The 26,129-nt window shown below is 42.3% G+C and overlaps 1 protein-coding gene across 1 annotated transcript; it reads left to right on the forward strand.

Moving 5' to 3' along the window:
• The first annotated feature begins 489 nt into the window (after positions 1-489).
• On the forward strand, positions 490-26,129 carry LOC118396310 (eukaryotic initiation factor 4A-I-like). Its single transcript, XM_035790424.2, has 11 exons — positions 490-631; positions 1,960-2,017; positions 2,245-2,377; positions 2,854-2,993; positions 5,876-6,044; positions 6,213-6,322; positions 15,133-15,276; positions 16,192-16,329; positions 24,200-24,289; positions 24,700-24,779; positions 25,099-26,129. The coding sequence occupies exons 1-11, from the start codon at positions 609-611 to the stop codon at positions 25,241-25,243; spliced, it is 1,230 nt and encodes a 409-aa protein (XP_035646317.1). The 5' UTR covers positions 490-608; the 3' UTR covers positions 25,244-26,129.

Here is a 26,129-nt window from a genome sequence, read left to right on the forward strand (position 1 = left end):
CTATTGTAAAGTGGCTGTTCCACTGGATGTCATAAGGTGAATGCACCAATTTGTAAGTCGCTCTGGATAAGAGCGTCTGCTAAATGACTTAAATGTAAATGTAAATGAGTAACATCAGGCTCCTTTAGTGCATTATACGGCTAGATACATTTGCAGTCTTGCAGAAATGAATTTATTTTCCCGGATTTATTTGTATACATTTTATGAAACATTGTTTCTAATTGTCTATCTTGTTATAAGGTAATGGCTAGTGGAGTTCAAATAGTGTGTTGTATTATGCCTCATAATCAACAAATCCAATGAAGGCATTTGTTCGTTATGCTGGTTCTAATCATAGAATTATTCATTTATTTGGGTCTCTGCTTCCAATGGTGTTGTTGCTGGGGAGGAACCAAATGTCGAGTCCTCCTTGTCGCTCCTATTATGGTCAAATAAAGGCGGAGACCATACGTTCAGTGACTTCTTAGATAGCCAATAACATGTCACAATGGGGTTGACAATATGACTCTGGCGTGAATGATAGTCCCCTTCAGCAATCACAACCTGAGCTTCCCAGACCACGTTGTGGTATATAACACTTTTTCGCGGCGTATTCGCCCTTTGTGATAATGTCGGCAGATTATGAAGAGAGGTAAAGAAACCTGCAAATTGTTCCATTGTTTTATTATAACCAGTTACACATATGGCTAGATGAAATAACGCGGTCAGCCCCGCAATTCCTTTATCAAATGAAACATGAATGTTTTCCTTGTGCTGTCGCTTTTAGTGCTAACTAACGTTAGCAACTGTAAACTAGCTAGTGGTGGCCGTATTGGAGCCACTAGCTAGCTGGCCAGGTCTAACTGCAAGCCCGTAGTACATGTTCCACGTTATTGTGCCCTGTGTTATTGTAAACACTGATCTGCTGGCCAGCCCACGAACGTTACTTCAGTAATGCTGGGTGAAGGCGAGCTGCTAACATCGGCTAAGATGGCTATAACTAGTTATTTGGCAGGCGAACACCAGACAGGGGTTGCGGGAAAATGGTGGCCTGTCTCACCAGCGAGCCCCGCCATGGTGCCCAGGTCACGTTGAGCGAACAGACGTTAACTACGAACTCCCGGTAGCTGGTGTCTCGCTAGCTACAGTTCTTATCCGGAATATTATGCGTAGGCGCTTGTTGTTTTGGTGTAGCATCGCTAGCAACAGTTCTTAACCGTAATATTATGCGTAGGCGCTTGTTGTTTTGGTGGGGCAATCCTTTCCGCTAACCTTGTGCGCTACGACCACATGCTTTTCGTGTAAAGGGTCGCTCGGCCTGGTGGCGGTGCGTTATTTGTATTTTTTTTCTTTATTGCAACAGTGAAGGATTTTCTATCAGATGGGCCATCCGGTTGAGTGACTGCTCCTTCCAGTTAATATGGTTAGCTATCCCTGTTGAAAGTATCGTTTTGCTTGTTAGCCAAGGTTAGTAGTGTAATCATTTACAGTTCCACTCGGGACTAATCAGCCAGAGAACCCCCACCAATGTGTTGTCCACCATTATTCGAAATCTCTCTGAGTGCAAGTTACTGCATGGGCGTGTTCGAGTCGTCTGCACTGGGAAGACTTAATGAAATATATATATATATATTTTTTAAATTGAGTGGCATCACAAACTTGGTTGTGTGTATGTGTGCCCCAACTTCTGCATCGTTGGTAGCCAGCACCACCATCTTATGCGAGTTTATTATACATGGGGGGGGCCCTCGATGTAGTCATTGGCACTTCATGTCATGCCCATTACAATCACTCTCTGGCATCAAACCCCTTCTAGATGAATACAGGCATGTCATCCCATTACAATCACAAACTCTGGCATTAGACCCATGATACATTTCTGGTTAGAAATGTTTTTGTTCGTGATATCATTAGAATCTGCTAATGTGTTATGAAACGCATGCAATCATCTAGTATTGACATGTGGACGTTTCCCCCCAGAGACCTCTCCAACAGAGACAATGGCCCTGAGGGCATGGAGCCAGATGGCATCATTGAGGTAAAGTTAAATGTTTTGTTTGTGTCAGGCAAGTTTGTCAAAAGTTGGATGAAGGACCAGTTAAATTGTTGAATAGTTGAAAGGCATGTAGTCCAATGGGGTGGAGGTGAAGAAGCATTTTCCATCTCTCCTCTGGTAGTTAAACAATACTGGGAGTCTGTGTAAGGACTACAGTATCTGGGTACTATATACACTAACCGTGATCTGGTATTTTTCTCTCTCCACAGAGTAACTGGAATGAGATTGTGGACAGCTTTGATGAGATGGCCCTGCGTGAGACTCTCCTGAGAGGAATCTATGCCTATGGTTTTGAGAAACCATCTGCCATTCAGCAGCGGGCCATCCTCCCTTGTATCAAGGGTAAGTTCAAGTTTCCTAAAATCAACTCTCACACACAGGATATTGTGTGTGGGAGACCTCTGCATGTTTGTTCGTTTCCATCAACTTATGAAGATGGGTGTAACTTGAATATCAATAGTGTTGATTTTTGTGGTCTTTTTCTGTCAATATCTAGCCTAAGTTGTCGCTGACGGAAGTTGCTTCTATACTTAATTAATCCTCTTCATTCCTATGTGGAACATTAGGTTTCCTTGATCATAGTACACAGGCTTTTATTTATTCCATCGTATCCTACATGTCAGGTTTGGAGGCTTTCTCAATCATGAGTCTAAACAGTGAACCAAATGCCTATCAAACTTATCCATGGTCATATTCACTAGGAACCAACTGGGATGAAACTGGGAAGGACCAGTCTGAATTTGTCCAATAAGAAACACTTGGTATTAGTGTTTTGTTATGGTGTCCACTAATGAATACCACCCTTCATTCCCCACCAGGTTATGATGTCATTGCACAGGCCCAGTCCGGCACAGGGAAGACCGCCACGTTCGCCATCTCCATCCTCCAGCAGATTGATATCGAGCTGAAGGGCACCCAGGCCCTGGTCCTCGCCCCCACCCGAGAGCTGGCTCAGCAGGCAGGTTACACACACACTTAAATTGCCCTAAAAAACTGTCCACATTAAATGCAACTTCTGTACCCTTTACACACTGTCGTGCCAACTCAAACGTACCATGCTGGATCTGATATTTTTAGTATCACGTGGGCCTTTCCAGCAGTGTTCTAGCAACCTATGGTGGATGAATAGCCAGCACAGTACAGCTTGGCTTCACTCTGCTCTATAGTGTGAATCAAACCCTGTAGCCTGATGCTGTAATGTGCCACCCCTGTCACTGGGCAAGGTGGTGTGTTTGAGTGGGACTGAGTCTTGTTAAGCAACATGTTAAGGGCTCAAACTCATGAATTACAAAAGTACTGTTGCTTGTTCGATGACGACTAGCAAAGTAATTAACATGTATGCTAAAATTATCTTGAACATGGAAGTACTTAAAATGTTACTTAGAATAGGGAAGTCAAATGTTCAGCCTACTGCACTAACACTATGGAGACTCTAGAGCGCCTGGTTAAATTGTTTGAGAGCATTTTCAAAATGATACTTTGGGATTTTGGTAGTGAGGTGCTTTATCTACTTCCCCAGAGTCGGATGAACTCATGGATAACATTTTTACGTCTGCATCCAGTATGAAGAAAGAATACTCTGAAAAATCTTGGAAGTGTCCTTTTAAACTCTGAATGGTTCAATTTGTGATCAATAGAGTGGGCAACGTAACATCTGAAATTGACATTTTGATGACTTTATATTGTCCTAATTTCCCTAATGTGGACAGATTTTACTGCCTTACACAAGCTTGTATTTTCACCCCATAAAATGTAGTGGAAATCCACATCCTTTTTTTGCTCAGATTGGTGGTGATGGTATGAAACTTTAGTCATCACAATGAAATAAGATCAATTGCTTAAAACCGATCATTAACTTCGCATAATCAACTGTATAAAACCAATGGGGTGTGCAGGACTTGGAACTGAGTTCATTTTCAAACTCTCATAAGACACAAACAATTAAGGACATTCTCTCTATAAAAGTCACTGGCCACACACCAATACACAGATGTGACAGAAAAATTATCACTTAAGCCGGGTGTACATGACACGATTTTTGGCCACGATTTAGCTGTCCCAGAAGTTTTTGAGATTGGAGAAACAAAATCCCCATGTCGTTGCCTACTTGGGGGGTGCAGCTGTTACCGACGCTCGTTTAATGTGAACAGGTCAGGCACAATCTGAGGGCTACCGATCTAGTCTTTGAGCAGTCCCAGACATCCCGATATTTCCAGACATGTTTGATTTTTATTGGCACAATTTGCAATGCTCTTTTAGTGTGAAATGTGCAAGGACACGTTTTGAGAATGGTCATCAGCAATAGCCAATGAGAGCTCGTCAGAGAGTTGACGTTGTTTCGTGTCACCCAGCATGTGTACTCTCGAGCAGGTGCAATGACTACTACTAGTATGCATTTGTAGTTGTCTTTAGCCAGGGTAGGGGTGGCAGGGTAGCCTAGTGGTTAGAGCGTTGGACTAGTAACCAAAAAGTTGCAAGTTCAAATCCCCCAGCTGACAAGCATCTGTCGTTCTGCCCCTGAACAGGCAGTTAACCCACTGTTCCTAGGCCGTCATTGAAAATAAGAATTTGTTCTTAACTGACTTGCCTAGTTAAATAAAGATAAAATAAAAAGCCAAATTGTCATTGTTACAGCTCTGAAGTTCACAAGCAATGTTGTTCAATTGACAATGTTGGCTAGATATTTCAACTCTGTATGGGACGCGTGAATGTCTGATTGAGAACGTTTGAGTCTGCTTTGAGCCACAGCTCGTTGTAGCTATGTTAAATCCAATCCCAAGATTGTTTTCGTGAGACGACGTGGTGTCGAGAATTCTCACAACCAAGTCAAGAATCTTGTAGTGTGTGACCCCCATCTGTGCCACGTCGTTTAGTGTGCACCACTACGTTGGCTAAACACTACAGGAAAGACGGTAGTTTTTAATGTGAGAGGCTCAGCGGTGTTAGGGTTTTGAAAGTCATGTAGCATACACCTGGCTTTAAATAGCAGCCAACAGTTGTAAGTTTTGCTATCCTATGCTGCGTTGTGATTAGTTGAAGCTACCAGGAAAAGTGGTTTGTTCGCTTGTCCATGATGGCAGCCTCCTGAAATAAACGTTCAACGTTCCAAAACGCAGATCTTAAGCCTTCTACAAGTTCTCATCTAACCAACCATTTCTAGATTATTATTCCAGGTTTCCGTGTGGCCTTTGAATGGTATAGTTTAAATGAAACAGATTCCTCGGGTTTTTGAGCTGTTAGTTTGAATAGAATGTGTAACCTCATCTCGAGCACAATTGATTTCAACATGATGATCTATTTGAGTGATTGACCGTGTTGCTTTTCTGTTTCTGTGACCCGCGTCTCAATGTAGCCATGTTTTGCTGATTGTCCTCCAACCTGTGATGTGAAAATACCCCTCCCTCATCGATTAGTTATTTATTGCCACTTGTCAAAACACGTGTTTTTGTTGTGTGGGCATGTTTTATAGTGCTCATCAGAAGAAAAAATTAATATCACTATTGTTGCACATGTCCAGTGGGGAGATTTGATACACTGCCGATTTTGCAGGTTTTGCTACTTACAAAAATCCAGAAAATCACATTGTGTGATTTGTAAGTAATTAATTAGCATTTTATTGCATGACATTACTTATGTGATTGATTTGAATGATACACCAAAAATCACCAAAATGGGTTTGCCCTGCTAAGAGACCATGGACATGTAAACAAATACATGCCAAAGGAAGCTTTCCATGGCCGCTGTGCTTCTGCTTGCTCCCTAGTCTAGGCTGTGTTACTGTAAAAGCACTTTGTGACAACTGCTGACTTTGAGTTTGATTGACTTCCCCCTCTTCAACAGATCCAGAAGGTGATCCTGGCCCTCGGCGACTACATGGGAGCCTCGTGCCATGCCTGTATTGGCGGAACCAACGTCCGCAACGAGGTGACAAAGCTCCAGGCTGAGGCTCCCAACATAGTGGTTGGAACACCAGGCCGCGTGTTCGACATGTTGAACCGCAAGTTCCTCTGTGAGTGATGTCCGTCTTTTTGTTACCAGATTTGTTACCAGCTTTGTTCAGATGTCAAACTTTTCTCAACATTGTTTACAGCTGTATGTTTTTGTTTACTGAAGAGTATTGACATTTCATTTTGTGTTCAAGTTTTGTCTAAACCAAGTGCTCATCTTCCCCCCTCAGCTGCTAAGTACATCAAGATGTTTGTCCTTGACGAAGCTGATGAAATGTTGAGCCGGGGTTTCAAAGACCAGATCTACGAGATTTTCCAAAAGCTTGGCACTAGCACACAGGTATGAAGACAGATTGTGTCTAACAGTACGTTAGGAAGTTATGCTCTACCTGAAGCTTTTGCAATTTTTATTTACTTTTATTTATTCAATGTAGCCCAATTGAGACCATTGTCATGTCTCATTTGCAACAAAAATATAAACTGGGGCGGCAGGGTAGCCTAGTGGTTAGAGCGTTGGACTTGTAACCGGAAGGTTGCAAGTTCAAACCCCCGAGCTGACATGGTACAAATCTGTCGTTCTGCCCCTGAACAGGCAGTTAACCCACTGTTCCTAGGCCGTCATTGAAAATACGAATTTGTTCTTAACTGACTTTCCTGGTTAAATAAAGGTAAAAAATAAAAATAATTTAAAAAAAGAATACATTACATCAGGTTATTACAAGTTAGAATCGTCAATTGAAATAATTGCACACTTCATTAAACCGTTTTAAACTACCCCGTCGGCACCAGGGAATTTGTGTAATTTGTTTTGTAAGGTATTCCATAACTGTGGCGCGTTAAAACTAAATACGGATTTACCTAATTTTGTGGAGACGAGTGGGAACTCGAGTTAACTAACCCTGTGAATGAGTGTGGTAGCTCATATTTTTGTATTTCAACAGTGAAGTGAGTTATGTTGGAAGCTTGTGGGAGTAATGAAGTGGTCTACAGACCTTTAGTGAGGTCCAGCTGACCTTCGGATGCAGTGATGAATATTAAAACTGTCACCTGTAATTAACCGTAGGGCTCTATGGTAGACTGCATCCAATGGTTTGAGAGTAGTGGCTGCTGCATTCTGGTAAATGGTGTCACCATAGTCAGGAAAGTTGACTGCACAATCTGCTTCCTGCTGTTAATGGAGAGGCAAGATCAATTTTTTTTAAAGCCCTCTTTAAATCTTAGCTTTTTAACTAGGTCATCAGTATATTTTGTTCGTAAGCTCTTTATCAATCCAAACGGACAGATATTTATAGGCAGGAACCCGCTCAATGAGAGCTATCCAATGAAAGACTAGCCCATCTGAGACATTTTTCTGTGAGTTAGAGAACATGTAGTTAATGCAGGCAAAACTAAATACAAGTTTTAAATCCAGGGCTTTCTGTAATGCAACAAAATCAGATTGCAGCTCTAACATAGCTTGGTTAAGTCAGATCAATAGCATACAAAAACGTATTGCATACAGATGAATATTACAGGATTTAATAGATAGACCAATAGTATTTATATAAACAGTAAAGAGAACAGGTCTCAATGCCAACTTCTGCAGTACACCTTTCGTAATATCCGGGAAACTAGACAGCATCAGAAGGCATACATTGTGTCCTGTCGGTCAGATGGCTCTTCGGCCATTTGCAAGATTCCTTGTCCATGCCCGTTTCAGTGGCTGAAACCATACGATGTCCATATCTAAAATCAAACTGGTGCATATTTATATTAGTGAGAAGTTGAACACCTTAGCTGGGAGTTTGTCAAGGATTCTAATACCTTGGCGAGGCAACATGCTTTAACTTGGAGATTGGGTGGTAATTATCGAAGCCTCCCTTTATGTAGGGGGAGGACGTGCAACTTCCCAATTCTTAGGGATAACACCGGTAGCAATTGTCAAGTTAAAAATACAGGTTAAACTTCTTAGGGATAGGCATCCCGTCAGCGGGACACCAGTCAACAACATCCGGTGAAATTGGAAGGCGCGCAATTCAAATAAATAATCATATTAAACATACAAGTATCATTTAAAAGCTTAAATTCTTAATCTAACAGCGTTTCCAGATTTTACAATAGGCTTTACAGCGAAAGCATACCATGCGATTGTTTGAGGACTGCGCCCCACATATTTTTCAACCAGCACAGGCTTCATAAAAATCACAAATAGCGATTTAAATTAATCAGTTACTTTTTAAAATATTCCTCTGTTTGCAATCCCCAGGGTCCCAGTTACAACATGAATGGTCGTTTTGTTAGATAAAATCCTTCTTTATATCCCAAGAAGTCAGTTTAGTTGGCTCCATCGATTTCAGTAATCCACTCATTCAACATGCAGACAAAGGAGTCCAAAAAGCTACCGCTAAACTTTGTTCAAACAAGTCAAACTACGTTTCTATATAATCCTCAGGTATCCTAAAATTTAAATCGACTATAATATTTCATACGGAAAGAAGTATGTTCAATAGAAAAGTAAAATTAGTAAGTCCGTGTTCTCTTTCACCGCGCGCCAACAGACATATTTTGAACTGGGAGTCTGTATAAAATCTCAAAATTCTTGCTTGTTTTTGCAGAGACAAGCCTGAAACAATGAACAGACTGACATCTAGTGGAAGCCATATGAATTGCAATCTGGGAGCTGGAATTACATAGAACCCAAAGCTTTCCATTAAGAGCCTGGGAGCTAAAAAAACAAAACACACAAAAAATCAGGTTGGTTTTTCTTTGGACTTTTGCCTGCCATATGAATTGTGTTAGTCTGAGACATTATTTTAACATTTCTAGAAACTTCAAAAACTTGTTTTCTATCCAATGCTACCAGTTATATGCATATCCTGGCTTCTGGGCCTGAGCAACAAACTGGCAGTTTACTTTGGGCACGTCAGTCAGGAAAATAGACCCTAGCTCTAAGAGGTTTTAAAGGTTCAACAGTGGGGCAGATAGCTGTGGTAAGAAGAGGTGAAGTGAATCAGCCCCAGATCTTTAGCAAGGCACTTAATACATCGGAGACATCAAATGGTTGAAATTCAAATAAGGTATTTGAGTCTATTAGAGCATCATTCTCTACAATCTGTTCTGAGGTGACTAAAGGACTCCCTCCAGTGGAATGAGATTAATTTTCAGAGACTTATTTCAAGCATGTGGCCAGCTGAAGCAAAATGGTTATTAAAAACACTTCAAATTTCTGTTTCAAAGATTAAACCACATTCCAGAGTTAGCTAGGCTTACCACTAGGTTTGGGCAGTATACTGTATGTACCGGGGTATTTGGAAATGGCCACGGGATGGTTTTTCAATAACGTTAATATATCTGTTTTTCAATGCATATTAATATTTGTAGCTATTTAAGGAATTACCTGCAGCCAACCTGTGCAGATAAAGCAGATGGTATTTTAATTTCACCGGTCACATTATTTTACATTATGAAGTTTGCATAGTTCCCCAGTCATGTTTGTTTTTGTAATTAAGGATCCCTATTAGCTGGGTCCAGCAACATTACGGTAGTACAATTTAAGAGATTACATTTCATAGCACATTGTGTTCCCCCAGGCCAATACTCCCTACCACACATGTACAACACAAATCCATGTGTAAGTATGTCTCTTCAGTCCCTGCTGTTCCATAAGGTGTATTCTTATCAGTCGTTTTTAAATATGATTCTAATGCTTGCATCAGTTACCTTATGTGGAATAGAGTTCCATGTATCCATGGCTCTACGTAGTACTGTGTGCCTCCCATATTCTGTTCTTGACTTGACTTGGGGATTGTGAAGAGACCTCTATGGGTGTCAGCTGTGTCCTAGTAGTTTAAACGGACACCTCGGTGCATTCAGCGGGTCAACACTTCTTACAAAACAAGTAGTGTGTAAGTCGGTCTCTTTAGCTTTGAGCCATGAGATTTACATGCATATTATTGTTATCTCTCCATGTACATTTTAGGGCCAGTTGTGCTGCCCTGTTTTGAGCCAATTGTAGTTTTCAGAGGTCCCTTTTTGTGGCACCTGACCACACGACTGAAAAGTAGGCTAGGTGCGACAACTAGGGCCTGTAGAACCTGCCTCGTTGATAGTGTTAATTAGGCAGAGGAGCTTTTTATTATTGACAGACTTCTCACCATCTTAGCTACTGTTATATCAACATGTTTTGACAATGAGTTTACAATCCAGGTCTATTCTAGCAGTTTAGTCACTGCAACTTGCTCTTTTTCCATATTATTTATGACAAGATTTAATTGAGGTTTAGTGAATGATTTCTCCCTAATACCAAGCTTTTAGTTTTTGTAATATTTAGGACAAAAGTATTCCTTGCCACCCATTCTGAAACTAACTGCAGCTCTTTGAGTGTTGCAGTGATTTTGCTCACTGTAGTAGCTGATGCGTATAGTGTTGAGTCATCCACATATATACATACACACGGGCTTTACTCAAAGCCAGTGGCATGTCGTTTGTAATGATTGAAAAAAGGGGCATTATGCATTATGTTGGAGAGGCTTCCATTAAATACACCCTCTGTTCTGTTAGACAGTTAAGCCTTACCACAAGTCTTTCCAGCAGCAGACTGATCGATAAGGTCAAAAACCGCACTGAAGTCTAAAAAAACAGCTCCCTCAATCTCGTAGTCATCCATTTCTCTCAGCCAATCAGTCATTTGTGTAAGTGCCGTCCTTGTTGAATGCCCTTCCCTATAAGCGTGCTGAAAGTAAATTTGTTTACAATAAAATAGCTTCGTAACTGGTCAAACACTATTTTTTCCCCCAAAGTTTACACTGTATTGTAACAGGCTGATTGGTCTGCTCTTTGAGTCAGTAAAGCGGGCTTTACTATTCTTGGGTGTCTGCATTACTTTAGCTTCCCTCCAGGCCTGAGTGCCCATACTTTCTAGTAGGCTGAAATTTAAGATCTGGCAATAATGTCCCCTATTATCCACAGTATATTTTTCATCCAGATTATCAGACCCCGGTGGCTTGTCATTGTTGATAGACAACAATTTAGTCACCTCTTCCACACTCGCGTTACAGAATTCAAAATTACAATGCTTGTCTTAACTAATTTGGTCAGATATACTTGGATGTGTAGTGTCAGTGTTTTTTGCTGGCATGTCATGCCTTTTTTTCATTGGCAAGATTAGCAAACTATCATTAAACTAATTAGCAATATCAGTGGGTTATGTAATGAATGAGACATCTGATTCAATGAATGATCGAGTTTGCCTCCTTGCTCCAAAATTATACTGGAGCACCATAAATTACATTTTCTTTTCATAGTGTAGTTTCTTATTTTATTCAGTTTAGTCACATTTCTCAATTTACAGTATGTTTGCCAATCGGTTTTGCAGCCAAACTTATTTGCCATTCCCTTTTCCTCATCCCATTTGAACCATACAATTTTTCAATTCCTCATCAATCGGGGGGAAGGGTTTAAATCAAAAAAGCATGATCATTACACAGGTGCACTTTCTGCTGGGGACAAAGGGCCACTTTAAAATGTACAGTTTTGTCATAATGCCACAGATGTCTCAAGTTGAGGGAGTGTGCAATTGGGATACTCTCTCAACCCTTACTCTCTTTGCGTAACGCGTATATGCGTCTCATGCACATGACCGATGGGGTCTGACTTGTAGCATATCATCACATCAATAACTTGGTTATAACAAACACTGGATACGTGACAGCTAAGTGGATGCAGAGGACATGACTGGTGAACTCAAAATGGGAATGTTTACTGGTTGCTCAGGAGGTAAACGAGAATTCAGATGTGTGGAATAAATTTGACTCATTGTGGAAAATACTGGAGATCATGACAAAGGTAAGGAGCAAAATGTAATGTTCATTTCTCGACCATAAGCTACATCCAACGTTGTTTTAGAGAATTTGGCAGTACTTCTGACCGCAGACCTCATGTGGCCACGCCAGCCCAGGACTTCCACTTCCAGCTTCTTCACCTACGGGGTCATTGAGTATTTCTGTCTAATAAAGCCCTTTTGTGGTGACAAACTTATTCTGATTGGCTGGGCCTGGCTGCCAAGGGGCCTATGCCCACCCATGGCTGCTCCCCCTGCCCAGTCGTGTGAAATCCATAGATTAGGGCTTAAGGAATTTTATTTCAGGTGACTAATTTCCCTGTATGAACTGCTATTCAGTAGTCTTTGAAGTTTTATATTTTTGTTCGGTATAGAATGGAAAATAAATGTGTTGCAAAACTGTTGCTGTTAGTTTACAATATAATTTTTCTGACCGTTTGGAACAATGTAAACCACTAAATAAATTAAGCGTACCGGAGTCTAACATTTTTTTGTAAAGCCTTTGTTACCTCAGACTAAACATTTGCGTTCATTGCAGAATGCAATTTTCGAAATGGGACGGTTTTAGTGTAAGCTAATTATTCAAGGTTTGCTTTATTTGATTATCAAACTAAAATGCTTGATTTGGGTTTCCAATCATGAATGACTTGTATGCTGTGTGATGACATGAACAAATTATTGAATGAAACAGTAGCCTATATAATCCTGAGTATGTCACGGTTAATGAAGGCTATTATACTAAGCCTAATAATGATGACATTACATATTATAATGATGATCATAATAGTAATTAACAAGGAGATCAACAGCTAATATGTTTCTGACAATTTGGAACAGTGTAAATTACACTTAAATACATTCTAATACCATATTGGCTATTCTATTTTACGTGCTACCCCAGCCAAACCCTCATTGTGCATAACTTTTGCTGTTATGCACATAGCAACATGGTCTAGGAAAAGGCGCCAATTCAATAGTTCACTGATGTTTCAGAACCACGGACAGCGACCGCTATCCAACGAGGGAGAAAGCGGCCCATTGTTTTTTTATGTAATAACCATATTCACTTTCAATAGCACGTGTCTTAATGATGGACTGTTCCATCTACACGGCCTCCACAATGGATCAGTCCACTCAGACAGGCGACTAAAGACATCTCGGTCGACCAACAGCCTATTGACTGACCAGTCGTCAAAATGGGGTTAGATCTACAGCAAATGTTAGTGCATCAATTCATTCCTCCCTCTAATCCAGGGATGGGCAACTTTGGTGGGGTGGGGGCCACAATCTGAACTCTTGAGTCTGCAATGGCATGCAGGTCTGTAGACCTACAGGGTGCAGAGAAAATGTTATCCTTTTTTTAAAATATGGTATCTGAGTGAGAGTGACTATCAAAATCGACAGGGGCTCACCGGTTGGTAATTCAACAATGTTTACAATTTTAGATAACTGCCCATTAGACTAGTTTGCAAATGAAATAAAAACTACATTTCACATTGTGTATTCTACTATTCTAACGCTCAACAGTAAGTTCAGACCCTGACTGAGTAAAAAAATAAAAGAGATTGATCCGGGGCCGCAGATCCCTGCTCTAATGAAACGTAGTAGTTTTAAAGTGAAAACATATTGGATCCCATGTATCCACACTGAACACAAATATAAAGGCAACATTAAACGATTTTGCTGAATTACAGTTCATATAAGGAAATCAAGTCAATTTAAATCAATTCATTAAGCCCAAATCTCTGGATTTCACATGACTAGGCAGGGGCGCTGCAGGCCCACCCAATGGGGAGTGGGGCCCAGCCAATCAGAACAAGTTTTATTACAGAGACACATACTCCTCAGCACTCCCCTCAGACGATCCCACGAGTGTAGAAGCAGGATGTGTAAGTCCTGGGCTGGCGTTGTTACACGTGGTCTGCGGTTGTGAGGCTGGTTGGACGTACTGCCAAATTCTCTAAAATGGTGAAGGCGGCTTATTGTAAAAAAAAAATAAAAAAAAATACATTTTCTGGCAACCGCTTTGGTGGACCTTCCTGCAGTCTGCATGCCAATTGCACATTCCCTCAACTTGAGACATCTGTGTCATTCATTGTCTTGTGTGACAGAACTACACATTTTAAGAGTGCTGTTTTATTGTCCCCAGCACAAGTTGTGTAATGATCATACTGTTTTAATTTTGTGAACAAAATTTGAGAATTTGATTTTTGTGCGTATGAAGCATTTCTGGGATATTTTATTTCAGCTTAAAACATGGGACTAACACTTTACATGTTGCGTTTTTATATTTTTGTTCAGTATAGATGCGTATCGAATCGTCTTGAAAGGGAAAGATGCACATCCCTACAGACTACCCCATGCTAATCAGGAAACTCTTGGGTATGTTGTGAACTGTTGCAATTGCTTTGCAGTGTAGCTAGCCACTGAAATACTCTGAATTCACTAGTGCTCTCATCATATCCGGATGTGTACAGCAGATGGGAGTTGTTTTCATAACTTAGCTAGCTAACACATTTCGAGAAGAAGTTGTATTACGTGCCTAGCTAGCGTAAGCAACGTTTAGTGTTTAATGAGACTGTCTAGACAGCTGAGCTAGCAAATATTGTAACAAGTTTTTAATTTTGGATTAGGGAAAGGGGAATACCTAATCAGTTGAACAACTGAATGCATTCAACTGAAATGTCTTCCGCATTTAAGCCAACCCCTCTGAATCAGAGAGGTGCAGGGGTGCTGCCTTAATCGACATCCATGTCATCGGTGCCCGGGGAACAATGGGTTAACTGCCTTGCTCGGGGGCAGGACGACAGATTTTTACCAGCTCGGGGATTTGATCCAACCTTTCTGGTTACTGGCCCAGCGCTCCTACCTGCCCAACATGCTCTGCATTTCAGGAATCACAGTAGTAACTTCTGCTGCACTGTTCAATTATTTAGCCATTTAAACAATACATTTTAAACTATTTTTGCCGCTGGCTTTCATGAGACTTAAACGTGATCTTGTCCCAGGTGTCAGACTCGACGGCAGTTGCTATCCATTGGAGCGTTGCGATTGGTTCCCCACATTCTTGGGCGGGGCATAGCAAAGGGTCAATTAAGCATAATCTCTGGGAATATAGAATTATTTTTTTTTCAAGTAGAATGTACTGTGCTTTTCTCAATGTTAGCTAGTACTTGTCCCAACCCTCCTCCCTGGTAGTGTTCCTAGAGAAAGAGCTAGCAAGAGGGAGATGAACAGCTGAGCACACCATAGTAATCGTCAATGATCCATGTATTCCTTTGTCAAGTGATTGCTCTATAGAGCTAATACCTTTTTTCAACCCTGTTTTCCAGGTGGTTCTCCTGTCTGCCACTATGCCTCAGGATGTGCTGGAGGTCACCAAGAAGTTCATGCGTGAGCCCATCCGTATCTTGGTGAAGAAGGAAGAGCTCACCCTGGAGGGTATCCGCCAGTTCTACATCAACGTGGAGAAAGAGGTATTGCTGTAATGGATGCATGTTATAGTGCGTGTGTGTGCGCACCCGTATAATGAATGTATTGCTCTTTTTATATGCTCGTTATTACAATCTTATGAGGCCCTTTGCTCTACCAACGGGAATAAGTCAAGTCATGAAGTAGCCTCATTTGGTCAATACAACACAGTAACTGTCCTGTTAACATGGAATGATAATCAATGAGACATTTAGAAATGGCCTTTCCCTTCTTAAAATTGTAGTATTTCATTATGAAGATGGTTGATTTTGTATGAAAGAGCTTGCTACAGGGATTCTAATGAGGAGTTTAGCTATATCCTCTTGAGCACTTTGGAAATGTTGTTGGGGTCCCAAGTTCCCTCTGCGTCTCCATATCTGTATATAACTAAGAGATGCTCATGTCTCCACCCTAACAATGGGAGTTGTCCCGAAGGCGGGCGACAGGCTTAGGTCCACAATAAGACCATTGAAACACATTGGGCTTATTTTGGACAGATGTAGGCGAGAGTGAATCCTCTCACTTGGCCTCTTTATGGCGTCTCCCAAGCTGTTGGAGGAACAATGTTCTTTGGCAGGGGAAGTCGACTGCTCTCCACTATGGCTGGCGTCTTTGTCCCTCTCCACAGCTTTAACTTAAAAGCAACCTCTTCATAATTTAGACGTTTGCTAATACTGTAATATCAACCTTTTGTGTAGATACCCCTTTCAGACTACTGAGCTGAGACAATATTTACTGCACTAGCCAGGTTACTAGCCTGGAACTGTGCTGGATAAGGAAAATATTAAAACAAAACATCATAGCATGGATAGTGTAATTTGGGTTGGCACGATAGCTTGAAATAGGTTTTCTTGACCAGTTCTTAGGCTTGAAGTTTTCCCATGTCTTCAGACTCAATTCAACCCGCTTTCCTTTGTTAGGAGTGGAAGCTGGACACCTTGTGTGATCTGTATGAGACCCTGACCATCACCCAAGCTGTGATCTTCATCAACACCCGCCGAAAGGTGGACTGGCTGACTGAGAAGATGCATGCCAGGGACTTCACAGTCTCTGCCCTGGTAAGAGTTCCTGCACTTCCAGCTCGCTGTCCATGTCCTACAGTGTTGTCATACCGATAGATGCTCATTGGTTATCTGCCGGAAATACAGTTGACCAGTCATGCTTATCGGTCTGTTAATTTGCATAATTTTGTGGAATTCAATTGTCCCGTGTATTTTTGTTAGTCGGCGTGCATTTTATTTATCACACGCACAGCATACAGAGCCTAGTTTGAGAAGCGGAATAGCCTACCTACCATCTGTCAAGACTTGGTCCTCAAAAAGCCTGTAGGCTACTGGAGTGAAACCTGCTTTTGTAAGCCCAGTCATTGTGGAACAAATAACAATTCTAAACACAATTGCGTGTTCACTTTAGTGGCCACAATTTAGAAAGGAGCTCTTTTTATTTCTGAACTTGTAAAGCGCGCCTTCCATTCGGCTGCGTAGACTATAGCCTGCCTACTGTTGACCTTCAGTGTCCCACCACTTTGGGAGCTTGAGGCACTATAATTGTTTAAAACCTGAATGTTTTACTTCAAATTGTGATATCTTATTTTGCTCTAAAGTAGCCTTGCAAAAATCCAACCATAAAAAAGTAAATGGCAAAGATTTTATAAATACTTCCTCGTGCAGTTAATTTGAATTAACAATTAGTTTTGAATACAAAATAAGTTACCTACGTGATTCAATATAGATCCGACCAAGAGGTCACAACTGGTTATATGTGAATGAGTGAATGAGCGCGTTTGGAGCAATACTGGCTGTATCCAAGGCTCAGCCAATCGTTCGCATAACAGAATGATCAGCTATGAAAAGCCAACTGACATTTACTCCTGAGGTGCTGACCTGTTGCACCCTTTACAACCACCGTGATTATTATTATTTGACCCTGCTGGTCATCTATGAACATTTGAACATCTTGGCCATGTTCTGTTATAATCTCCACCCGGCACAGCCAGAAGAGGACTGGCCACCCCACATAGCCTGGTCCCTCTCTAGGTTTCTTCCTAGGTTTTGACCTTTCTAGGGAGTTTTTCCTAGCCACCGTGCTTCTACACCTGCATTGCTTGCTGTTTGGGGTTTTTGGCTGGGTTTCTGTACAGCACTTTGAGATATCAGCTGATGTGAGAAGGGCTTTATAAATACATTTGATTTGATTTTGAGAATGCAGCACGCAATTGCTAGACAACGGAAGAGTGGAAAGGCAGTTTGCCAGTTACAGCAGCGCGTCCCCTGCATGATAACGAAGAGGTAGGTGAGACGCCTGATGATGGAGACGGGTGGGAACGTGATGAAGCCTACTTCATAAACTGTAACCGATAAACAACTGGCATTTGTAAAGTTTGAGATGAGGGTGCAAGTGTGGCGCAACAAGAATTGCTAGCGTTAAGTACTCTTGCTATCTGCATCGACTTCTCCGTTAGCTAGCCAGAGAAATGTTAAGCAACATTAGCCAACTTATCTGATCAAAAAATTTAGTTTATGGCGTGGAAATGAGCTTGCTCATAAAGTCAGACAGCTAACGATAGCTTACAACATCAGATGAGCTAACATTAGTAACCCAACCAATCGCGATAGTATTAACTGGTATATGACTCCTTGCCGTTCAAGTTATAACGTTAGTTGTTTAGTGGACCCGTGCAATCTGTGAGAAATGTTAAGTAGCTAACAAACTAACAATGTAATAATGTGCAGTGGAGGCCAAAGATATTGTTTTTATTGTGTTGAATTTGACAGTAACACGTGAGTAAGGGGGGATTATTTAATGTTTTACTCAGTGAATGTTATTTAGCCTTGTGCACTTGATCAATGTCTACTATAGTGGCCACTAACTATAAGTTTGTTTAATTCTGTTTCTCCTTTAAGATTTTTTCCCAAGTGCAATATTTAGATGTGTGTGTGTGTGTGTGTGTGTGGTCACAGGCATTCTATTATAAAGGCTGTCCATGGCTTACTGCAATATTAGTGTCATTTTTTTAAAGACTTTCTCAAGTGTCATTTGCAGTAAAGTCTAGGCAACAAATAACATTGGAAACGTTTACATTTACATTTAAGTCATTTAGCAGACGCTCTTATCCAGAGCGACTTACAAATTGGTGCATTCACCTTATGACATCCAGTGGAACAGCCACTTTACAATAGTGCATCTAAATCTTTTAAGGGGGGGGTGAGAAGGATTACTTTATCCTATCCTAGGTATTCCTTAAAGAGGTGGGGTTTCAGGTGTCTCCGGAAGGTGGTGATTGACTCCGCTGTCCTGGCGTCGTGAGGGAGTGTGTTCCACCATTGGGGAGCCAGAGCAGCGAACAGTTTTGACTGGGCTGAGCGGGAACTGTACTTCCTCAGTGGTAGGGAGGCGAGCAGGCCAGAGGTGGATGAACGCAGTGCCCTTGTTTGGGTGTAGGGCCTGATCAGAGCCTGGAGGTACTGAGGTGCCGTTCCCCTCACAGCTCCGTAGGCAAGCACCATGGTCTTGTAGCGAATGCGAGCTTCAACTGGAAGCCAGTGGAGAGAGCGGAGGAGCGGGGTGACGTGAGAGAACTTGGGAAGGTTGAACACCAGACGGGCTGCGGCGTTCTGGATGAGTTGTAGGGGTTTAATGGCACAGGCAGGGAGCCCAGCCAACAGCGAGTTGCAGTAATCCAGACGGGAGATGACAAGTGCCTGGATTAGGACCTGCGCCGCTTCCTGTGTGAGGCAGGGTCGTACTCTGCGGATGTTGTAGAGCATGAACCTACAGGAACGGGCCACCGCCTTGATGTTAGTTGAGAACGACAGGGTGTTGTCCAGGATCACGCCAAGGTTCTTAGCGCTCTGGGAGGAGGACACAATGGAGTTGTCAACCGTGATGGCGAGATCATGGAACGGGCAGTCCTTCCCCGGGAGGAAGAGCAGCTCCGTCTTGCCGAGGTTCAGCTTGAGGTGGTGATCCGTCATCCACACTGATATGTCTGCCAGACATGCAGAGATGCGATCGCCACCTGGTCATCAGAAGGGGGAAAGGAGAAGATTAATTGTGTGTCGTCTGCATAGCAATGATAGGAGAGAACATGTGAGGTTATGACAGAGCCAAGTGACTTGGTGTATAGCGAGAATAGGAGAGGGCCTAGAACAGAGCCCTGGGGGACACCAGTGGTGAGAGCGCGTGGTGAGGAGACAGATTCTCGCCACGCCACCTGGTAGGAGCGACCTGTCAGGTAGGACGCAATCCAAGCGTGGGCCGCGCCGGAGATGCCCAACTCGGAGAGGGTGGAGAGGAGGATCTGATGGTTCACAGTATCGAAGGCAGCCGATAGGTCTAGAAGGATGAGAGCAGAGGAGAGAGAGTTAGCTTTAGCGGTGCGGAGCGCCTCCGTGATACAGAGAAGAGCAGTCTGAGTTGAATGACTAGTCTTGAAACCTGACTGATTTGGATCAAGAAGGTCATTCTGAGAGAGATAGCGGGAGAGCTGGCCAAGGACGGCACGTTCAAGAGTTTTGGAGAGAAAAGAAAGAAGGGATACTGGTCTGTAGTTGTTGACATCGGAGGGATCGAGTGTAGGTTTTTTCAGAAGGGGTGCAACTCTCGCTCTCTTGAAGACTGAAGGGACGTAGCCAGCGGTCAGGGATGAGTTGATGAGCGAGGTGAGGTAAGGGAGAAGGTCTCCGGAAATGGTCTGGAGAAGAGAGGAGGGGATAGGGTCGAGCGGGCAGGTTGTTGGGCGGCCGGCCGTCACAAGACGCGAGATTTCATCTGGAGAGAGAGGGGAGAAAGAGGTCAGAGCACAGGGTAGGGCAGTGTGAGCAGAACCAGCGGTGTCGTTTGACTTAGCAAACGAGGATCGGATGTCGTCGACCTTCTTTTCAAAATGGTTGACGAAGTCATCTGCAGAGAGGGAGGAGGGGGGGGGAGGATTCAGGAGGGAGAAGGTGGCAAAGAGCTTCCTAGGGTTAGAGGCAGATGCTTGGAATTTAGAGTGGTAGAAAGTGGCTTTAGCAGCAGAGACAGAGTAGGAAAATGTAGAGAGGAGGGAGTGAAAGGATGCCAGGTCCGCAGGGAGGCGAGTTTTCCTCCATTTCCGCTCGGCTGCCCGGAGCCCTGTTCTGTGAGCTCGCAATGAGTCGTCGAGCCACGGAGCGGGAGGGGAGGACCGAGCCGGCCTGGAAGATAGGGGACATAGAGAGTCAAAGGATGCAGAAAGGGAGGAGAGGAGGGTTGAGGAGGCAGAATCAGGAGATGCAGAGGGAAGAGATGATAGGATGGAAGAGGAGAGAGTAGCGGGGGAGAGAGCGAAGGTTGGGACTGCACGATACCATCCGAGTAGGGGCAGTGTGGGAAGTGTTGGATGAGAGCGAGAGGGAAAAGGATACAAGGTAGTGGTCAGAGACTTGGAGGGGAGTTGCAATGAGGTTAGTGGAAGAACAGCATCTAGTAAAGATGAGGTCGAGCGTATTGCCTGCCTTGTGAGTAGGGGGGGAAGGTGAGAGGGTGAGGTCAAAAGAGGAGAGGAGTGGAAAGAAGGAGGCAGAGAGGAATGAGTCAAAGGTAGACGTTTACATTATTTTTCTTTGTTTACATTTTTTAGCTGTAAGTTAGGTTCACATTAACCACTTATTTTACCCAGACTGATCATGTAGATTGTATTCTTTGTTGTTTAATAAGGTAAAAACCTGCATTTCAAGAAGGGATCCAGCCTAAATCACTAGAAATTAGGATCAGTGCAAAAAAAAGTGTCACCTTTTTGGGCCCTCGCCAGTTTGCAACCCTGGTTCTATTGGTTTTCATATCAACATTATTTAATTGTCCAGAAGCCAAAAGCACAATCCTAGTCATATTAGAAACCCATCATAGTAGTTGCTACTAGATTCCCTTTAAGTTTTTAACAGATTTGAATCTCGGTCACAATGTGCCTCCTTTATATACTTAACAAAAATATAAACGCAACATGCAACAATTTAAGATTTTACCGAGTTATAATTCATATGAGGAAATCAGTCAATTGAAATATATTCATTAGGCCCTAATATATGGATTAGGTTACAGATACCTTTAAAAAAAAATGTGCCTCAGGATCTCATGGTATTTTTGTGCATTCAAATTGCCTATCGATAAAATGCAATTTGTTGCCTGTAGCTTATGCCTGCCCATACAATAACCCCCCACCGTGGGGCACTCTGTTCACAATATTGACATCGGCAAACCTCTCTCCCACACAATGCCATACACAAGGTCTGGTTGTGAGGCCTGTTGGACGTATGGCCAAATTCTCTCAAACTACGTTGGAGTGGCTTATGGTAAAGAAATGAACATTACATTCTCTGCCAACAGCTCTGGTGGACATCCCGGCAGTCAGCATGCCAGTTGCACATTGTGTTTTGTGACAAAACTACATTTTTCTAGTTAATGAAGGTTTTTGGGAAAGCCTTTCTCCGTCAACCAGAAGTCTTATCCTTAGCATAGCTAACGGTTATAGTCGTAGACATGCGTGCGCTGCACACATACAGATAACACTGTATTCCATCCCTAACTACAACATTTTCCATCAAGATAGAACTGCCAAAAGGTGTGGCGTTGACATCTACTGCAGAGATGGCCTGCAGAGTTCTGTCATACTGTCCAGGTCTGTGCCCAAACAATTCGAGCTTCTACTTTTAAAAATCCACCTTTCCAGAAACAAGTCTCTCACCGTTGCCGCTTGTTATTATAGACCACCCCTCAGCCCCCAGGTGTTCCCTGGACACCATATGTGAATTGATCGCCCCCATCTATCTTCAGAGTTCGTACTGTTAGGTGACCTAAACTGGGACATGCTTATCACTCCTACAATCTAAGCTAGATGCCCTCAATCTCACACAAATTATCAAGGAACCTACCAGGTACAACCCTAAATCTTTAACCATGGGCTCTTAGGTATCATCCTGACCATCTTGCCCTCTAAATACACTGCTGTCTTCAACCAGGATCTCAGCGATCACTGCCTCATTGCCTGCGTGCGTTATGGGTTCGCGGTAAAACGACCACCCTTCATCACTGTCAAACGCTCCCTAAAACACTTCAGTGAGCAGGCCTTTCTAATCGACCTGGCCCGGGTATCCTGGAAGGATATTGAGCTCATCCCGTCAGTAGAGGATGCCTGGTTGCTCTTTAAAAGTGCTTTCCTCGCCATCTTAACCTCTCTGGGGTAGATGGGACGCTTGCGTCCCACATGGCCAATAGCCAGGGAAACTGCAGAGCGCCAAATTCAAATACATTTCTATAAAAATCAAACTTTCATTAAATTACACATGCAAGATAGCAAATTAAAGCTACACTCGTTGTGAATCCAGCCTACATGTCAGATTTCAAAAAGTATTTTCTGTGAAAGCATAAGATGCTATTATCTGATGATAGCACAACAGTAAACAATGAGAGTAGTATGTCAACTCTGCAGGCGCGACACAAAACGCAGTAATAAAATATAAATCATTCCTTACCTTTCATGAGCTTCTTTTGTTGGCACCCCTATATGTCCCATAAACATCACAAATGGTTATTTTGTTTGATTAATTCCGTCATATATATATATATATACAAAATGTCAATTTATTTGGCGCGTTTGATCCAGAAAAAACACTGCTTACAACTTACACAACGTCGCTACAAAATATCTCAAAAGTTACCTGTAAACTTTGCCAAAACATTTCAAATGACTTTTGTAATACAACTTTAGGTATTTCTAAACGTGTATATAATTGATCAAATTGAAGACTGGATGATCTGTGTTCAAGACAGGAGCAAAACAACCTGACGCTACTTTTCTGGTTACGCACCTCTGTCAAAAGGTACACATGAAGTGACGTTTTTTCTGAGCTATGGTACTTCATTACACAAAGAAAAAACCTCAACCAATTTCTACAAACTGGTGACATCCAGTGGAAGCGGTAGGAACTGCACGAAAGTTGATTAGAATTCTGGATTCCCCATGAAAACATATTGAAAAGACAGTGACTTCAAAAGAAATCTGAATGGTTTGTCCTCAGGGTTTCGCCTGCTAAATAAGTTATGTTATACTCAAACATGATTCAAACAGTTTTAGAAACTTCAGTGTTTTCTATCCAATACTAATAATAATATGCATATATTAGGATCTGGGACAGAGTAGGAGGCAGTTCAGTTTGGCATGCTATTTATCCAAAAGTGAAAATGCTACCCCCTACCCCAAACAGGTTAAATAAGCATGCCCTGTTCAAACAATTTACAACTAAGAGCAGATCTAGCCCTTGGTTCTCTCCAGACCTGACTGCCCTTGACCAGCACAAAAACATCCTGTGGCGTTCTGCATTCGCATCGAATGTGCAACTTTTCAGGAAAGTCTAACCAATATACTCAGTCAGGAAAGCTAAGGCTAGCTTTTTAAAAATGTTCCTAATTAGTTTATTGATAAATTTAAGTTCATAACTGTGCTCTCAAACAATAGCATGGTATTCTTTCACTGTAATAGCTACCATAAATTGGACAGTGTAGTTAGGTTAACAAGAATTTAAGCTTTCTGCCCAAATCAGATGTCTCTATGTCCTGGGAAATGTTCTTGTTACTTACAACCCCATGCAAATCATATTGGCGCACGTTAGCTCAACTGTCCCGTGGGGGGTGTCACCGATCCCGTAGAGGTTATAAATTGTATTGAGGTGGCAGCATTAATTTACATTATCTGCAGAATCTTAAGTTTCTCCATTGTGTCTTAGTGCCTCTATTTGTGCGGGGAACATACTGTCGATCTGGTTAGATCAGCATTTCTTGGTTTTTGATTTCCGTAATGTGAAATGAAGTGCTTGTGGTGTTCACAGATCCAGGCTGACTGTCTTGTTTGACTATAAGTGGGTCTGCATAAGTCTACTAAATGTCAAATGTGACACCTTCCTTCCTCCCCAGCACGGTGACATGGACCAGAAGGAGAGGGACCTAATCATGAGGGAGTTCCGCTCTGGCTCCAGCCGTGTCCTCATCACCACAGATCTGCTGGTGAGTTGAGTTCAGGAGACGAAGCAGCACCCTACTACCTGGGCAGAGCACACTGTGGCCTGAATCTTTTCATTCGTTGAATGTAATAAATATCATTTTTCTTATTATGTTAATCAACTTGGCAAACCCTTTTATTCAAAGTGACTTCCTTTACAGTGATATTAAATGTGGAAGTGAGCTCTATGATTGATTTAATTAGCCTATTCTCAGTAATGACAAAGCTTTAGTCAAGTGGCACATTTGTTGTATGTTATCTCTGGAATCGAACCCATAACCTTTGGCTTTGCTAGTGCTACATGTTTACCAGCGGATTCACATGGAACCAAGCTAGCCTGCACCAGGGTTCAGGGTAATAAAGCAATGGCAGCTAGAGGTCAGTGCAGGGGTGCTGATCATGTTGTTGCTTTCAGGCCCGAGGAATTGATGTCCAGCAGGTGTCTCTGGTTATCAACTATGACCTGCCAACCAATCGTGAGAACTACATTCACAGGTAGGAGGGACCCTGAATTATATTAAAAACAAAGCTTCATAGGAATAACTTATGTCACTGTTTTTATTATGGCAATAAACATGGTTCATATTGGGGTGTGAATTTTCTGCTTTTCTGACATCCTCCATTTCATACATCTTTGAAATGTAACTAGCTAACCACAAACCAATGTCCTACTTTTTCTGACTTGTTCTATAATGTCCTGGTCTCGTTCCTCCTGGTTTGTTAATTCAAATCGTATTTATTTCCCTACCGTTTTGATTCTAAATTCCGATCGGCAGGGTTCGTATTAATCTGGTCTTTAATTGTTGTGTGCCAGGATCGGGCGAGGAGGCCGTTTCGGCAGGAAGGGTGTTGCCATCAACATGGTGACTGAAGAGGACAAGCGCACACTCCGGGACATTGAGACGTTCTACAACACCACAGTAGAAGAGATGCCCATGAATGTGGCTGACCTGATCTAGACTACCCCTGGCACCCTGCCTGCTGGTGATACCTTAACACTCTACAGACTATCATCATCCCACTACCCCCCCATTCTCTAACATCTCCCGTTTCCTACCTATCACCCACCTAAACAAGCCTCCCACTTATCCCAATTTTGCGCTCTTAAATGGGTTAGGGGGACTCCTGTTTGCCTCCTCTTCCATGCCCTCTGCGGTCCCTCAGCTCAGCCCCACTCATTTGTTTTTCTATGGATCGCCTTGCTTAATAAAAATCAAGACTTGTATTTTACTTGGCCACAGATGAGATTTGCTATGTTTGTATTAGCAGCAGACTTGATATCCTTGTGGTCTACAAGGACCCTTGCGACTCCATTTCAATAGGAAATGGTGACTTCTTGGGGGATGGGGATTGCATCATTCAGTTCCATTCTTTATTTGCATCGAAGTTATATTGTATCACTATCCATTGCTGATATGCAGTAGTTTTTCTGCAGGAGTGTTTTTAAACAGAAACAAGGGATGACATTGTTAATCTGTTTGATCGTTTTTTTTTTGTTCCATGTGCCCCCTTGGAAGTACAGCAATTATTTGAATACACTTAGTGGTGTTCCAAACATGTTGGTAGATATTTCTAGTGTGTATAATTGACATTTCACACGGGTTGACATTGAACCCTTGTTCTAAACGTTCATTGACATTTTTGGGGGAGAGCATGACTGTGTACAGAGGGGGGTATTGGGAGTTTTTTTTGGTTGCAAAGATATTTGGACTCGACAAACCCTAGGCAAATCAACATCCAGTACAAACTATTTATTTTCCACCCCTTTTTTATTCATTCGTTTGGTTTCATTTTACAAATTGGGGGAGGGGAATGACTTCAATAAAGTTACCAAATAAAATCCTG

This window comes from Oncorhynchus keta, chromosome 17, assembly GCF_023373465.1.
Source record: "Oncorhynchus keta strain PuntledgeMale-10-30-2019 chromosome 17, Oket_V2, whole genome shotgun sequence".
Lineage (NCBI taxonomy): Eukaryota > Metazoa > Chordata > Actinopteri > Salmoniformes > Salmonidae > Oncorhynchus > Oncorhynchus keta.

Coding starts and splice junctions, on each gene's coding strand:
- LOC118396310 (XM_035790424.2), top strand. CDS start 609: ATGTCGGCAGATTATGAAGAGAG. Junction 2,018..2,244: donor AGCCAGATGGCATCATTGAG/GTAAAGTTAAAT, acceptor CTCTCTCCACAG/AGTAACTGGAATGAGATTGT. Junction 16,330..24,199: donor ACTTCACAGTCTCTGCCCTG/GTAAGAGTTCCT, acceptor CTTCCTCCCCAG/CACGGTGACATGGACCAGAA.